The sequence below is a fragment of the Enoplosus armatus genome, chromosome 21 (assembly GCF_043641665.1).
Source record: "Enoplosus armatus isolate fEnoArm2 chromosome 21, fEnoArm2.hap1, whole genome shotgun sequence".
NCBI lineage: Eukaryota > Metazoa > Chordata > Actinopteri > Centrarchiformes > Enoplosidae > Enoplosus > Enoplosus armatus.
In genome coordinates, this window is record NC_092200.1 from 635,807 (window position 1) to 651,530 (window position 15,724).

Here is a 15,724-nt window from a genome sequence, read left to right on the forward strand (position 1 = left end):
GGCCTGCTGGCTCTCATATGGCAGTTTCAGGGGGCCTTCAGTCTGGGTCTATTTGTGTCCCGATAATTAGACTTCTCTCTAATGTTTCAGCCGGTGTCCTGTTTGACTTCTCTTCATATTTAAAATCACATATTTATCACCAGCAGCAGTGAGAACTTGAGCACGTGTTGTTTCATATGTTGGTAATAAAGACCTCCTGCGTCCTTGTTGACAGAGCTGTACCTGCAGGAGACCTTCAAACCTCTGGTCCACATCTCACCTGATGCCAGGTACCTTTGTGTGTGTGTGTGTGTGTGTGTGTGTGTGTGTTTATACAGAGTTGGCTTTAGACCATGGGTCACTAACAGACGCCGCCCTATACGGACCCGGACCTATAATCAATAAATTATTAAGGGATTTTAAATTTTGACGGGGCGCTTCTATTTTAGCCGGCGCAGCTTTTCTAGTCTTTGCGGCGCTGGTTTAGTGGCTCAAGAAAGATCAATTGCATACGAGTTACGCCAGCCCACGTGACGCTACTCAGCCAATCAAATCTGTGCATTCCAGGAGATAAACATTGCGACTCTGAATACAGACAGACGAGAGGTGAGAGGCGAGAGACTGATGATAAGACGAGTGAACGACACAGGGAGAGAAGACGGAGAGACGAGTGAGCGGGAGGGAGAGCAGACACATTATTTATTGTGAAATTGGTTGAGACTGTTAAGATGTGAAACAGTTAACAAAGAAAAAGGGAAACTCAAGCTGCTGCTACACTTTATTTAGTTTTTATAAAATTAAGCATTTTATCTGAAGATGCACAATTTTTCTAAAGCTATTTTATTTATTTTCTCTGTTTTATTTTTAAATGCAGCCCTTCTTTACTTAATGAGAGAAGAACATTATACATATCTACAGTATTATATATCTGTAGAGTTCAATGTTAAGTGACAATAAATATTGTCAGAATGTTTTTGAATTGTACTTTCTTTATTAGATTTGACAGTCAGTTGTTGATGACATGCAGACGTTGATACAACTACTAGGCTACTTCAATATATATCACACTAACTCACAACACAAGTTAGACATGATGATGTTCTGGACCTTTGCTTGAGGACATTTTCTCTAACTGGACCTCTTCGACCTTTAGTTGAATACCCCTGATCTAGACTCTTCAGACATCACTGAATCATTGATTACCTGCTGAGAATATACTGAGAGGAGAGGAGGAAACAAGAAAGGATAGAAGAAGAGAGGAGGAAAACGAGACGAGCAGCATTCCTGTAACTCTGAAGTAATGAACTCTTTTCTCCCCCACCCCCCACCCCCACCCCCCAGTATATTTGACGCCGTGCACTCGTTGATAAAGAATAAGATCCATCGGCTTCCTGTCATTGATCCGGTCAGCGGGAACGCACTCTACATCCTGACTCACAAGAGGATCCTCAAGTTCCTGCAGCTCTTTGTGAGTCCATTGGGGGGGGGGGATGTTTACGGGCCAATCAGCTTGCAGTGCTTGATTTGTATAGTTTCATGTTTAAGTGCACACTGACTCCTGCTGTGTCCCAGGTCCAAACTACACAGTAACTGTATACACTTTGTACTATAATGGTCATAGTATACTGCATTACATTTTATTGTACTATATTTTAACAACGCGCAGTAGTGCCCCCTGGTGGACAGATGGCTGAATGAACGAAACACAGTGTGTCTCTCTGATCTTCTGCAGCAGTTATTGATCCAGCTGTGTGTGTGTGTGTGTGTGTGTGTGTGTGTGTGTGTGTGTGTGTGTGTGTGTGTGTGTGTGTGTGTGTGTGTGTGTCAGGTGTGTGAGATGCCCATGCCGGCCTTCATGAAGCAGACTCTGGAGGAGTTGGCTGTGGGGACGTACGCCAACATCGCCTACATCCACCCCGACACGCCGCTCATCACCGCGCTGTCCGTCTTCACGCACCGCCGCGTCTCCGCCCTGCCCGTCGTCGACCACAACGGTAACCATCGGCAACAACAAAATTAGAATATGATGTCATGTCCACAGGCTGTATGAACATGTCGTCTTCTTGTCTGTGTTTGCAGGTAAAGTGGTGGATATCTACTCCAAGTTTGACGTCATTGTGAGTAAATCTACGTTCTGTTAACATTATGTTCTATTTATGTTGTGTTCACTGTCTGAAGAAGCGGAGGAAACCTGAGTGTTGTCCGTCTGTACAGAACCTGGCAGCAGAGAAGACGTACAACAACCTGGACGTGACGGTCACTCAGGCTCTCAGACACAGATCCCAGTACTTTGAAGGAGTCATGAAGTGCAACAAACTGGAAACACTGGAGACCATTGTGGACCGCATCGTGAAGGCTGAGGTAACACACACACACACATACACAAGCAGGTGAGAGCATAGAAGAGATTAGTCGAACAATTGATTAGCTGATCAATGGATTTGATTTATTTTACGTGTGTGTGTGTGTGTGTGTGTGTGTGTGTGTGCAGGTTCACAGGCTGGTTGTTGTTGATGAGGAGTCTCGTATCGTCGGCATCGTCTCTCTGTCTGACATCCTGCAGGCGCTGGTTCTGACCCCCGCAGGTACACACACACACACACACACACCTCCCAGTAACTCCATGGTCTTATTCTTGTTGTGCTCTTAGCTTGCTAACGTTAGCCACAGGTAATGCTACATTCAGGAGTCACATGGTTGTTCAGAGTTGCATGATGTGAGCAGCTGAGGGCGGGCCTTTATGGAGAGCTGTGTGCTGTCTGTCACTAATGCTAAGCTAATGTTGCAAATGCTGGATGGTTGGTAGACTTCAGTCTTGTTAAACCTCAGCAAGTTGTCTTTTGTTTTCTGTTTGTACACATGTTGAATACAGAAGATACGACGTGTGTGGAGACTTTAAAGTGGACACCTGGACAGATGTTATGTGTTGCTTCTAACTTTCTCGTTTTAAATGTGTGCCTGCAGGTCTGGGGAGGAAGGAGTCTCTCCCCTTTCCGCCGCCAGCTTTGGACTCGACGGTACCAGAGACAGGATGTAAACCTGGACTAGATCAGAACAGGGAGCAGGACCAGGACAAGGAGCAGGGACTGGAGCCTAGTACAGATACAGAAAGCAAACCTGAACTACATCAGGACCAGGACCAGGGACTAGAGTCATGTGTAGAGACAGAGACAGAAAGTAAGCCTGAACCAGACCAAGACCAAGACCAGGAGCCGGGTAAAGAAACAGAGACTGACTGCAGGGACACTGAGACTGCAGAGACCTGCCAACAGGGGGAGATAGAGAGAAAGGGAGACAGTGAGGTGAGACAGACGGAGAGTGAAGACACACCAGACACGGAGAGACAGAGAGAGAGTGAGACAGGCAGAGGAACAACAGAGGGACAGACAGAGGGGGAGGATACACAGACAGATGCTGAGAGACAGGCGGAGGGGGAGACAGCAGCGACTGACATAGATGGAGGAGAGGGGGATGAGGGAGAGAAAGTGGGGGAGGAAGCAGAGAAAGAGGGGGAGGAGGGAGAGAAAGTGGGGGAGGAAGGAGAGAAAGAGGGGGAGGAGGGAGAGAAAGTGGGGGAGGAGGGAGAGAAAGAGGGGGAGGAAGCAGAGAAAGAGGGGGAGGAGGGAGAGAAAGTGGGGGAGGAGGGAGAGAAAGAGGGGGAGGAAGCAGAGAAAGAGGGGGAGGAGGGAGAGAAAGTGGGGGAGGAGGGAGAGAAAGTGGGGGAGGAGGGAGAGAAAGAGGGGGAGGAAGCAGAGAAAGAGGGGGAGGAAGGAGAGAAAGTGGGGGAGGAGGGAGAGAAAGTGGGGGAAGAAGGAGAGAAAGAGGGGGAGGAAGCAGAGAAAGAGGGGGAGGAAGGAGAGACTGGTGAAGGAGGCGAGGAGGAGGGAGGAAGTGGTGAAGGGGAGGAGGGGGAGGCGGCATGACATCATCATCCTGCATCTCTCTGGACTTTTTCGTGACTCGCCGTGCTCGAGTCGAGCTGCTCACCACAGAAGAAGAAGAGGGACAGGAAGGGGAGGGGTTAAGAAGAGCACTAACAGAAGGCTGACGTGTGATTGGCCGGTTGGCTCTGAGAGTGTTTTTCTGTGGTGGGTGAATAGTCGCTGCAGGGCTGTGATCGGACAGCTGCTCTGGAGGTGGGAGGGACAGATGGGGTGATTGACGTGTGCTGGAGCCAATCAGGGATCTTAGATGATCGTCTCTCTCAGAGGATGTTTTACTGTTTTTAATAATTAAGTTTAAACGTTTTGTTTGGTTCTGAAGGTGTTTCATGGATGCAAATGACATCAGTACTGCAGGAAGTCAACAGAGCAACAAGCTGGGGCTATAAATGCTGTGTATGTATGTTAGTGGCGGAGTCCGCCTTTCCCACACTGGATTCAGAAGACCTCCACACACAAGAGATTCACAGGAAACGGTACTGTGAATCTCTTCAACATTACATTTTCTAATGTTATCTTACTGATATCAGCTGTTTTTGCTTTAAAAGACTTCAAGTGGACAAACAGGCTTTTATTATGAAGCAGCCACAGGAAATGTAATGTAACATTGAGGATTATATTAATGTGAAAAACTGACATCAGTTTTGAAGTGCTGCCTGTGACCTGGGTAATGAAAACACTTGCTGTTAGCTGCTGTAACCAACAAGTGTCACCAAATTAACCAGGACTGAAACCTTCAGGATCACTAAGAGATGTACAGATTCATGAAAGATGAATACACAATCATACAGTCAGAGGGTTTATTCATCAACAAAGAGCCATGAAACTCCATCAGAAATCATCAGCTTTAAATATAATTAACAGAAAGAAGACTTGAACATTGTAGAATCAAATTATTACAGAAATAATCACTTTTTCTTTGAATGACTTCATTGATTATTTGACCAACATGTCCCCACAATGACAACTTATGATGTCGTAAAGGGGCGGGTCCACCACGTCATCATGGTGCCTTTCATTTCAGCCGCAGTTTCTGATTGGTTGAGAGAGTTTTAAATAATTATTACAATAGTTTTTATTCTAGATATCAGTGAAACACTATTTATCAACTGTACCTGAGATTATAATGATTGTGATATATGACAATATTACTCACTGCATATGTAACGATGTGTATATTGTTTTATAGAGATATTAAAAAATCAAATGTCAGTTATTTTGGTGTAACATTTTAAATTAATCTGTACAAAGATAGATTTTATTGTTAAATTAATGTATTTATAGTTCCTAGTTGTGTCCAGAGATGGATTCACATGAGATTTTGTAATTCACAGAGAGACTATAGGGGGCGCTCACACTGCACAGTTTGGACCATCAATAATCTGAGACAAAAAAACTGTAAGACTGAACCTGATCACCTCCTGAACCTTTTTCTTATAAAACATGTTTTTTCTCCACAGTGTTCATGGGGACTCTGGGAAATGTAGTATTTTAATGTAAAAAAATCAAAAAACTTCTGGTTTTTATTGACACAGTGCTTGTCTGCTGTGTGTTTCTGCACCTTTCTGCTGCTGTGACTTGTGAATTTCCCCGCTGTGGGATAAATAAAGTCTATCTTAATCTTAAACAGCAGGTGCTAGTGAAACAACAGAGTTAGAGTCAGAGAGGAGGTGGAGCAGGAAGTCTGCCTTCTAAATGCGTCCTTGGGTCCCCTGAAAGGCGCTATACAAATGCAAGTTGTTGTTGTTATTATTATTACTGATGTTGTTGTTGTTGTTGTTATCATCATCATCATTATTATTATTATTATTGTTATTGTTATTAATAATAATATTAAGTTAATTAAAATTCTGTGTCCCTCATCACAAGACAACACACAGTAAAGTGAACTCATGCTGGATGCACACTTCTTTGTGTGCATTTCTTAGCTTCTCCAGCAGGCTAACTCAATGTTAGCTTCTCCAGCAGGCTAACTCAATGTTAGCTTCTCCAACAGGCTAACGTCAATATTAGCTTCTCAAGCAGGCTAACTCAATGTTAGCTTCTCCAGCTGGCTAACTCTATTAGCTTCTCAAGCAGGCTAACAAGTTGTCACTTTAAGTTGTGTTACCATGATGTTAACACAATTTACAGTCATGAGCAGAGAAACGCAACTGTTTTTCAACTCTGGTAAAAGAAAAGAAGACCGCAAAATGTCGATGTTTCCAAACTGAACTGTGTGAACTTTAAATCACCTGTTTGTATCAGGTGATATAACCGGTGTTAAAGTGTCACTCTGCCTGTTTTTATAAGTGTGCTGTATCTGTAGCTGCTGTTAAAAACAGTGAATAAAACATTCTGTTCTTTTTAATACATCATGTCTGAGTTTTATTTTCCTTTAGACTCTGAAGGGAAACTTGTCACAAACAGAGAATTAACCAGGAGATTTTCAGCTGGTTAATCTGTCTTTTAACTCGCACTCAACAAAACTGAACTGCTGTTAAATAATAAAACTGCACATTTAGGAATTTGAGGTGGTAATTGCTTTAATGTTTGATTTTACCCCAAAAACTGTTGAACTATCAGTGATATTTATATTTTTATGAAACAATGCTGTAAACAGTAAAACAATTCAGGATTAACATAATATGGATTCATTACAGCATTACATCATGGGTATATTCAAATACAAATAAGTAAATAAAAAACATTATATTCTGAAATAAGTATACACATGGAAAATAACACTGATTGGTTGTGGTACATTTCATATCACCTTTGTTATACAGTGCATCCAGAAAGTATTCACAGCGCTTCACTTTTTCCACATTTTGTTATGTTGCAGCCTTATACCAAAATGGATTAAATTCATTTTTTTCCTCAAAATTCTACACACAACACCCCATAATGACAACGTGAAAAAAGTTTGAGATTTTTGCAAATTTATTAAAAATAAAAAACCTGAGAAATCACATGTACATAAGTATTCACAGCCTTTGCTCAATACTTTGTTGATGCACCTTTGGCAGCAATTACAGCCTCAAGTCTTTTTGAATATGATGCTACAAGCTTGGCACACCTATCTTTGGGCAGTTTCACCCATTCCTCTTTGCAGCACCTCTCAAGCTCCATCAGGTTGGATGGGAAGCGTCGGTGCACAGCCATTTTCAGATCTCTCCAGAGATGTTCAATCGGATTCAAGTCTGGGCTCTGGCTGGGCCACTCAAGGACATTCACAGAGTTGTCCTGAAGCCACTCCTTTGATATCTTGGCTGTGTGCTTAGGGTCGTTGTCCTGCTGAAAGATAAACCGTCGCCCCAGTCTGAGGTCAAGAGCGCTCTGGAGCAGGTTTTCATCCAGGATGTCTCTGTACTTTGCTGCATTCATCTTTCCCTCTATCCTGACTAGTGTCCCAGTTCCTGCCGCTGAAAAACATCCCCACAGCATGATGCTGCCACCACCATGCTTCACTGTAGGGATGGTATTGGCCTGGTGATGAGCGGTGCCTGGTTTCCTCCAAACGTGACGCCTGGCATTCACACCAAAGAGTTCAATCTTTGTCTCATCAGACCAGAGAATTTTGTTTCTCATGGTCTGAGAGTCCTTCAGGTGCCTTTTGGCAAACTCCAGGCGGGCTGCTATGTGCCTTTTACTAAGGAGTGGCTTCCGTCTGGCCACTCTACCATACAGGCCTGATTGGTGGATTGCTGCAGAGATGGTTGTCCTTCTGGAAGGTTCTCCTCTCTCCACAGAGGAACTCTGGAGCTCTGACAGAGTGACCATCGGGTTCTTGGTCACCTCCCTGACTAAGGCCCTTCTCCCCCGATTACTCAGTTTAGATGGCCGGCCAGCTCTAGGAAGAGTCCTGGTGGTTCCGAACTTCTTCCACTTACGGATGATGGAGGCCACTGTGCTCATTGGGACCTTCAAAGCAGCAGAAATTTTTCTGTAACCTTCCCCAGATTTGTGCCTCGAGACAATCCTGTCTCGGAGGTCTACAGACAATTCCTTTGACTTCATGCTTGGTTTGTGCTCTGACATGCACTGTCAACTGTGGGACCTTATATAGACAGGTGTGTGCCTTTCCAAATCATGTCCAATCAACTGAATTTACTACAGGTGGACTCCAATTAAGCTGCAGAAACATCTCAAGGATGATCAGTGGAAACAGGATGCACCTGAGCTCAATTTTGAGCTTCATGGCAAAGGCTGTGAATACTTATGTACATGTGATTTCTTAGTTTTTTATTTTTAATAAATTTGCAAAAATTTCAAAAAAACTTTTTTCACATTGTCATTATGGGGTGTTGTGTGTAGAATTTTGAGGAAAAAAATGAATTTAATCCATTTTGGAATAAGGGTGTAACATAACAAAATGTGGAAAAAGTGAAGCGCCGTGAATACTTTCCGGATGCACTGTATGTCACACCTCCTTTCTCCTCCTGATTCCTGTCTGTCTCTTCCAACAACAACAAAAAAGATTTGAAGATAATGAAATGTGATGACAATATTCATGGAAACAAAATTAGATCCTTGTGCACTTGTTAACTATGTCATGCAGCTACTCTTTTTAGCAGGAAACAACACTTCATGGGCTGCAGTGGGACACAAGCGTGAGGATGAATGAGGCTCTGGATCTGCAGCAGCTGTGAAAGATGCAGGTAAAGAAAGATATCAGCATGGCCAGCAGGGGGCGCTGCAGTTCAAACTGGATCGTCTTTGTGTCAGCGAGGCCTTCCTCTTCCAGCAGGGTGAGTCTAATACACCTCAGTACTCAGATCCTTTACTGAAGTACAAGTACTAATACCACACAGTACAAATACACAGTAAAAGTATGACAGTATAATCAGTAAACTGTCCCCTGTGTCTGTCCTCCTGTGTCTGTCCTCCTGTGTCTGTCCCCCTGTGACTGTCCTCCTGTTATAGATTCTGTCATTAGAGGATTATTCCTCCTCATTAATGTGAAGCAGGATGTGACTGTTGGAGTTGAGGTGGAGCTCTTTCTGAACTATCAGCTAATGATTATTAGTTCACTGTGGATGAATCAGCTGATTATTTTCTCCATTAATGGATCGATCGTTTGGTCACAATCAATGTTCCCTCTAATTTTTCATGTGTCAGAGCAAACACACAAACTCGGTGAGCAGTCCCTTGGACCACTGTGAGCAACATCAGACGTGTGCACTGTGGTCACGCCAGCATCGCATCCATCCAAGTTACATGGTTTATAAAAAGAATCAAATTCCAGCATTTACATTTCTGTTAGAATACTTTTAATTAAGTGCTTTATCCCACTTACAATGAAAATGATAAAAATCTTGTTCATGACTTGTGTAGTATGTTAACGCTATTGGGAGTATAAATATTTAATTTTAGCTATGGCAAAACATGCCCACCAAACCAAGCCAACTGTAAACTCCAGTTTTGAAAACACACTTAACATTTTTATTATAAAGCTTAGACTTGTATTATAAGTATGAGCCAGTGTGAAGCTCCTGCTGTGCACTGGGTGAGATTGCTTTCAAATGGCTTTTGTGCTGAATGTGTCGCTTGAGGTAGTCCAGCTTCTATTCTGTCCACAGTTTTCCCTCCGAAAACTCGCTTGCTATTTTGGCTTCGCAACATGTTTTGCAGAGCAGTCCTTTCTCGCTCGAAAAAGAAAAAATCTCTCCCAGTTTCACAGTTTTTTCTTCTGTTTGGACATATTCCGACAGCCATTCCATCTTAAAAGAACCACATTTCTTTTTTACTTTGGCATGGTGAGGGGATGTGCCGCTGCCCGTTCGTTTTGCCATTATTAGAAAGGGTCGACATAAGCAGAACTTAGCATCATTAGCGTGTCTTCCATCCGGCTAAAACACCGGTGGCTGCACATAAGAACGCCTGTCAATGACGTTGATTAGCTGCGACTGCTGCGTAAATACCTACAGTATGTGAATCGCATCATTCGCTGGAGCAGCCAGTCAACGGCCACTCACTGACTCACATTGAAAAATAGCACAGAATGAATTGTTATATTTTTATTTTATTTTCAGTTCAGTTTGGAGTTTTATTTTGTGCGCAGTGTAGATTTTCTGTGCGCGGAGACCGTGTCAGCAGTGCGCAATTGCGCAGGCGCGCAGTTTAGGGAACAGTGGTCACAATGAGCCAGAACCCAAAGTGACGCCTTCACAAAGCTCCACATTATTAACAAGACATTACAGTTATTAACAGCATTCAGAGGGAAAGCAGCACATCTGCATCTGAACAGCTGGAACCAGGAAATGGTTTCACACCATCAGTTCACTTCCTGTCAGTCCACTGATCCATTAACGTCCTGATCGATTCAGCTGGACTTAATAAACTGGTTAATAACAAAACATCACATTTTATAAACTCGTCATGTTTCTGTAAACTGTCAGATAAATGGAGAGAGGTACAAAGACTCAAGTAAAGTACCTCAAATGTGTACTTAAGTACAGTACTTGAGTAAATGTACTTACACTGCTGTGTATTTACTGTCTGGAGTGATGTGATAACATGATGTGCAGCTGTTACTGTCCTTGTCCTTATATTTCTAAAACGTATTATTTTTCCTGGATTTGGCTCTTTGTGTTTAAACACAATCAGGCCTGCTGAAGCTGTATGTTGTCAAGAAAACAGTTCTCCCCTAAAACAACTTTTTTTGTTGTTTTTTTTATTTTGAACATTTATTTTTGTGTACAGATTAAAACAAACAAGTTACAACATGTTAATGAGGAGATGGACTCACATGAACTCAGAAACTCAACTGTTAAACCATTTAACAAACAAAGTATGAACACAAACTATTCAACACATGGCAAGTGGTGCAGAAATCAAATTATCATAACTGATAAATGTGGAAGCAAAATATGTGATTTTGTTTGTCAACCAGTTTAACAAATCATGTAACAATCATATATTGTGTAAGGTTCATATTACTGGTTTGAAGCTTACAAAATAAAACTATATTTGATATTTAAATGTCAGATAACACCTCATTTACAGTGCAAACAAGTGAATTATATAAATATAGTATTTTGCAGTACTGCACGTTACCACAGGCCTACATCCTTTTCACTGTGCATCCGTCAGCTGTAGACTCCTCACACCCGTCACCCCTCTGATCCCACCCAGAGACAGCTGCTACCTGGTAGAGACAAGACGACACACAGCAGACATCAACTTTTACTTGACGCCCGGTCACACAAGCATTTAAAACAAACCAATTCCTTTCAATGGAGTCGCTTTGTTTAGACAAAGACTTTGACACGACCAATAACAAGCCGACTTGACAAAGAGTCCAAAATGGAGGCAGCTATGGTAGCTTATTGGCTATGTGTCACCATCCAGTTTTATTGAAACCCTTCTATCAGAGTACAAACTGCTCAACAACAGAGACCAATTCAGAGCCGATGGTACTAATAAAACTTTTCAATAAAGCGTTTAACTCTTTATTAAATGAAATGATGAACTATCCTGAGAACAAATGTCCGGGCGGAGTAAACGGTTCAGTGCAGAGAGAATAGAAAGAAGCTCAGAGAGATATAGAGACTGACAACTGCTAGCCAAGCAGGCTAGCGTGTTAGTGATTAACTGGCCAGCTACAGTAGTTCATTAACTCTCTGTGAGTACAGTCACTATGTCACCAGGCCTCTAGAGCAGCTGTGCGCTCTCGGGCACTACCCTGATTTTCCACAAGGATTTTCCTGCCAAAGTTAAACTAATTGACCTTTGACTACAAATATGCTGACCTTCACAACATGTAGCCAATGGGATTCTGTTATTGACAGGAGGAGGAAGTTGTGGCTATTTTATTGTAGAGAAGAATGGAGGAAAAGTTAGTTGAGTACTTCTGAATTCTGGCAGTGATGTGAATATACTCTTCAGTTGTAGTCAGTCACATCCAGGAATCTTAACAGATAGATGTGGATACAGATAAACTGGAAACGTTGTGTCAGTACTCACATCTTGTTGGGTTGTCAGCTTTAATCCAGGTTTATGTCACCCTGTAGAGTGAAAACAACAGTTATCTGCAGGTCCACTTACACGTGATCATAACCAATTCAATTCAATTCAATTTTATTTATATAGCGCCAAATCACAACAAAAGTCATCTCATGACACTTTACAAATAGAGCAGGTCTAGACCGACTCTTTAACAGTGAACACAAGTCAGTGGATGAGTTCATGCTGATGTTGTTGTCAGCGAGGAGCAGCTACAGTGAACGAAGAAGAGCTGCAGGCAACAGGCTGCAATCCTCCAGCTCCTCAGCAACATAACCAACTTCTTTGACTGTGTCTTGCTTTTTATGTGTGCAGCATGGAATCAGATGGAGGTTGTAATTATTATTGACTGACTTTGTTTGTTTGGCTGCACTTTAAACAGATACACCAGCTGTTGCATTTCTGACAAAGTAGGTGCTCAACCAGTTGTAGTATTAAACCACCTGCTGTTACCATGGTAACCACAGATGCTGCAAAATCAACCAGGACGGAAACCTGAAGGATTAGATTTTAAATTGTGTTTAGCACTGACCTCAGAGTTTCCAATCTGCAGTATGGACTCTCCAGGCCTGCAGACAGCAACTTTACTCCAGAATCCTGCAGCTTGTAGTTTAATCTCAGGTCCAGCTCTCTCACATGGGACGGGTTGGACTTAAATGCTGACGCCAAATAAGCACATCCTTCATCTGTGACCAGACACTGTTTCAACCTACAGAAAAATGAAGATTGAAAAAATGAAAAGCAGGGCTGCTCCTCAAGTAGGGCTTCACATAAAGAGAAAAACAGAGAATCTACCTCAGTGTTGCCAGTCTACAGTGTGGACTTTCCAGTACAGCAGACAGCAGCTTCACTCCTGCATCCTGCAGCTTGTTTTCACTCAGGTCCAGCTCTCTCAGATGGGAGGGGTTGGACTTCAGAGCTGAGGCCAGAGAAGCACAGCTGCTCTGCGTCAGTTCACAGCTACCAAGTCTGTAATTACAGGATAAACACTGACACACTGTACTTTCACAGTGCAACATCTTCCAGCTGCCACCTGTACACAAGTAATACAATACAGAGCTACAAGCGTACATGACAGTATGAGGCTGTTTACACCTGGTATTAACATGCGTCTTGGGTGATCCAATCACAAGTGGACAGCTCCAAGTACGTCTGTACATACCTAGCAGTAACATGCGTCTCCACATGCGTCGCGAGTGACCACTTGTGATTGGATCTCACTTCCCCGCACTACATGCAAATAACTACGAACATCATTTCCGTTTGCAAAGACCAAATACGTTGTTTTTCAGACTACAGACAAGAATTTGGTTGGAAAAACAATAGGTGCCATGTTTCTGGGAGCCGTGCCTCACTGATTACTGTACAAAAATGGTTACACAGAGGACTATGTCAGCCGACCTGAGAGTCTCCAGTCTACAGTGTGGAATTTCCAGTCCAGCTGACAGCAGCTCCACGCCTGAATCCTGTAGGTTGTTGTCACTCAGCTCCAGCTCTCTCAGATGGGAGGGGTTGGATTTCAGAGCTGAGGCCAGAGAAGCACAACTGTTCTCTGTCAACCTGCAGAAACTCAATCTGAATAAAAACGACAGTAATGAATTATAAAATATAATGAATAGAAAACCTGCTTGTACACGGAGAGCTGTAATCTCCTGAAACTGGGCGAAAACAAGGTGCACCTCGATGCAATGTGGAAAAGATGCTGAAAACATTATAAGCAGGAGATAGTTTTGGTTTTATTTGTCCAGGTTTAGAGATTTCTGCCTTAAAACAGCTGAAACAGTGCCCAATACAATAGTTAGTTAAATAGATGATCCATAGAACACACTGTCTACTGATTCTCTACTGAAGAAATAGTCTCTATGGAAACTGTCTCCAGTGAGGTTTGTTGAAATATCATTCACCTCCTTTGTATTGGGGTGGATGCAGACATGCGCTTCATCAGTACCCTGTGCCCGAAGCTTTTGCCGAGCTGCAGCTCTGAGCCTGTTTGATTACAGGTCAGCTCTTACTGTAACAGGTCGGGTCGGGTGAAGAATTGATTCAGAGATCAATTCGGGTAACAACTAGATTCATGTTGGTTTGGTTCATGTTGAGCTTTGTAGGTGAAGGGTGGGTGTGTTTTGTAAAACTTGATCTATCAAGTGAGAGGAGACAGAGATAGATGGAGAGAGACCTGATGTAAAATTATGATTTTTGAAACAAGCATGACCAGGTTGTTCAAAACTGCAGTATTTAATGTTCTAGCATCAAGGTGTACTTACTTTCAGGGAATGGGGCATGGCTTCAGATAAAAATTCTTACAGTTGGCATTTAGCTCTCAATAGTTTTTAACAATATGTGCCTGCATTTCACACCGTCTATCCGTTGCCTTGGTATTTGGATACATTTTAAAATAACAGAATTTTATGGTCAGGAAAATACCTCAGAATCTCCAGTCTACAGTGTGGACTATCCAGTCCAGCAGACAGCAGCTTCACTCCTGAATCCTGCAGCTTATTTTTATTCAGCTGCAGCTCTCTCAGATGGGAGGGGTTGGACTTCAGAGCTGAGGCCAGAGAAGCACAGCTGATCTCTGACAAACTGCAGCACTCGAGTCTGTATTTACAACACATGCACTGTTAAAGGGATACTCATACATTTTGAGAAATATGCCTATTTGCTTCTTACCAATAAATAGAAGAGACAATAAATGTCAATTTCATCTCTTTAACATATTGTTTATCCTAGTTTAACACTGTTATCATCCCCAGAAAGGCAGAAAACAACAAAGAAAAAGACTGCAAGAGAGGAAACAGCTACCTACAACCTTCAGCAACCACAAGTTCAAGACAAATGTATGACCTGACCTCAGAGTCTTAAGTCTACAGTGTGGACTCTCCAGTCCAACAGACAGCAGCTTCACTCCTGAATCCTGGAGCAAGTTCAGACTCAGGTCAAGCTCTCTCAGATGGGAGGGGTTGGACTTCAGAGCTGAGGCCAGAGAAGCACAGCTGATCTCTGACAACCTGCATGAACTCAATCTAAATAGAGAACAAAGCATGAAGGTATTTATTGTAATTACTTAATGTCTAGGAGAGAGGCTCATTGTAAAAGGTCCCAAGCACACTAGCAGAAAAACTCTCCTAGCTCAACAACTCAGCTGTGTTATGAAAGAAATAATTTCCACTGTTGCTGATTCATTAGTCATTACATGAAGATGTATAACCTTCTGGCAAATTAATTGGCCATTTCATGCTTATGTGTATGTGTTCCTAATTTCCCATTTGTCCACATTTCTGAATCAATGTGATTTCCTCACTTGAAGGAGCTACACTTGAATGATTAAATGAGGAATCTGGAAGTCTGACCTCAGAGTCTTCAGTCTACAGTGTGGAGAGTGTAGAAAATCAGACAACATCTTCATTCCTGAATCTTGTATAAAGTTCCTACTCAGGTCCAGTTCTCTTAGATGGAAGGGGTTGGACTTCAGAGCTGAGGCCAGAGAAACACAGGCTTCAACTGTGACCTGACAGTCTGTCAGCCTGCAAAGAAAGGAAAACTTACTGATGATGTTCATGTAGAGCTTCAAATATAGAATAGAAACAAGATTCTGCACCTCAGAGTCTCTAGCCCACAATGTGGACTCTCCAGTCCGGCAGAGAGCAGCTTCACTCCTGAATCTTTCAGATGAGTGTTATAACTCAGGTCCAGCTGTATGAGATGTGAGGGGTTGGACAGCAGAGCTGAGGGCAGGACTTCACAGTGAGTCTTTGTGAGTCCACACCCAGAAAGTCTGTAAGATTTAAAGTTGTGACTATCACAGCAGAGATGAACAA

The 15,724-nt window shown here is 42.7% G+C and overlaps 2 protein-coding genes across 2 annotated transcripts in view; one reads left to right on the forward strand and one right to left on the reverse strand.

Annotated features, from left to right (window-relative positions):
• Nucleotides 1–8,551, forward strand: part of LOC139304592 (5'-AMP-activated protein kinase subunit gamma-2-like) — a 36,478-nt gene extending 27,927 nt beyond the window's left edge. Inside the window, exons 11-18 of the mRNA XM_070928524.1 lie at nt 215–269; nt 1,321–1,493; nt 1,800–1,973; nt 2,059–2,096; nt 2,194–2,340; nt 2,471–2,564; nt 2,944–3,506; nt 8,477–8,551. Coding sequence (XP_070784625.1) covers nt 215–269; nt 1,321–1,493; nt 1,800–1,973; nt 2,059–2,096; nt 2,194–2,340; nt 2,471–2,564; nt 2,944–3,506; nt 8,477–8,551 — 1,319 coding nt within the window. The remainder of the gene's footprint in view (nt 1–214; nt 270–1,320; nt 1,494–1,799; nt 1,974–2,058; nt 2,097–2,193; nt 2,341–2,470; nt 2,565–2,943; nt 3,507–8,476) is intronic.
• A 2,054-nt stretch (nt 8,552–10,605) lies between these two features.
• On the reverse strand, nt 10,606–15,465 carry LOC139304593 (ribonuclease inhibitor-like). The gene is given in 10 exon segments (XM_070928525.1): nt 10,606–11,049; nt 11,868–11,908; nt 12,439–12,615; nt 12,702–12,875; nt 13,308–13,481; nt 14,331–14,413; nt 14,415–14,504; nt 14,797–14,929; nt 15,257–15,380; nt 15,453–15,465. Coding segments are annotated over 9 exon segments (978 nt in total). The 3' UTR covers nt 10,606–11,049; nt 11,868–11,898.
• Nucleotides 15,466–15,724: the final 259 nt, after the last annotated feature.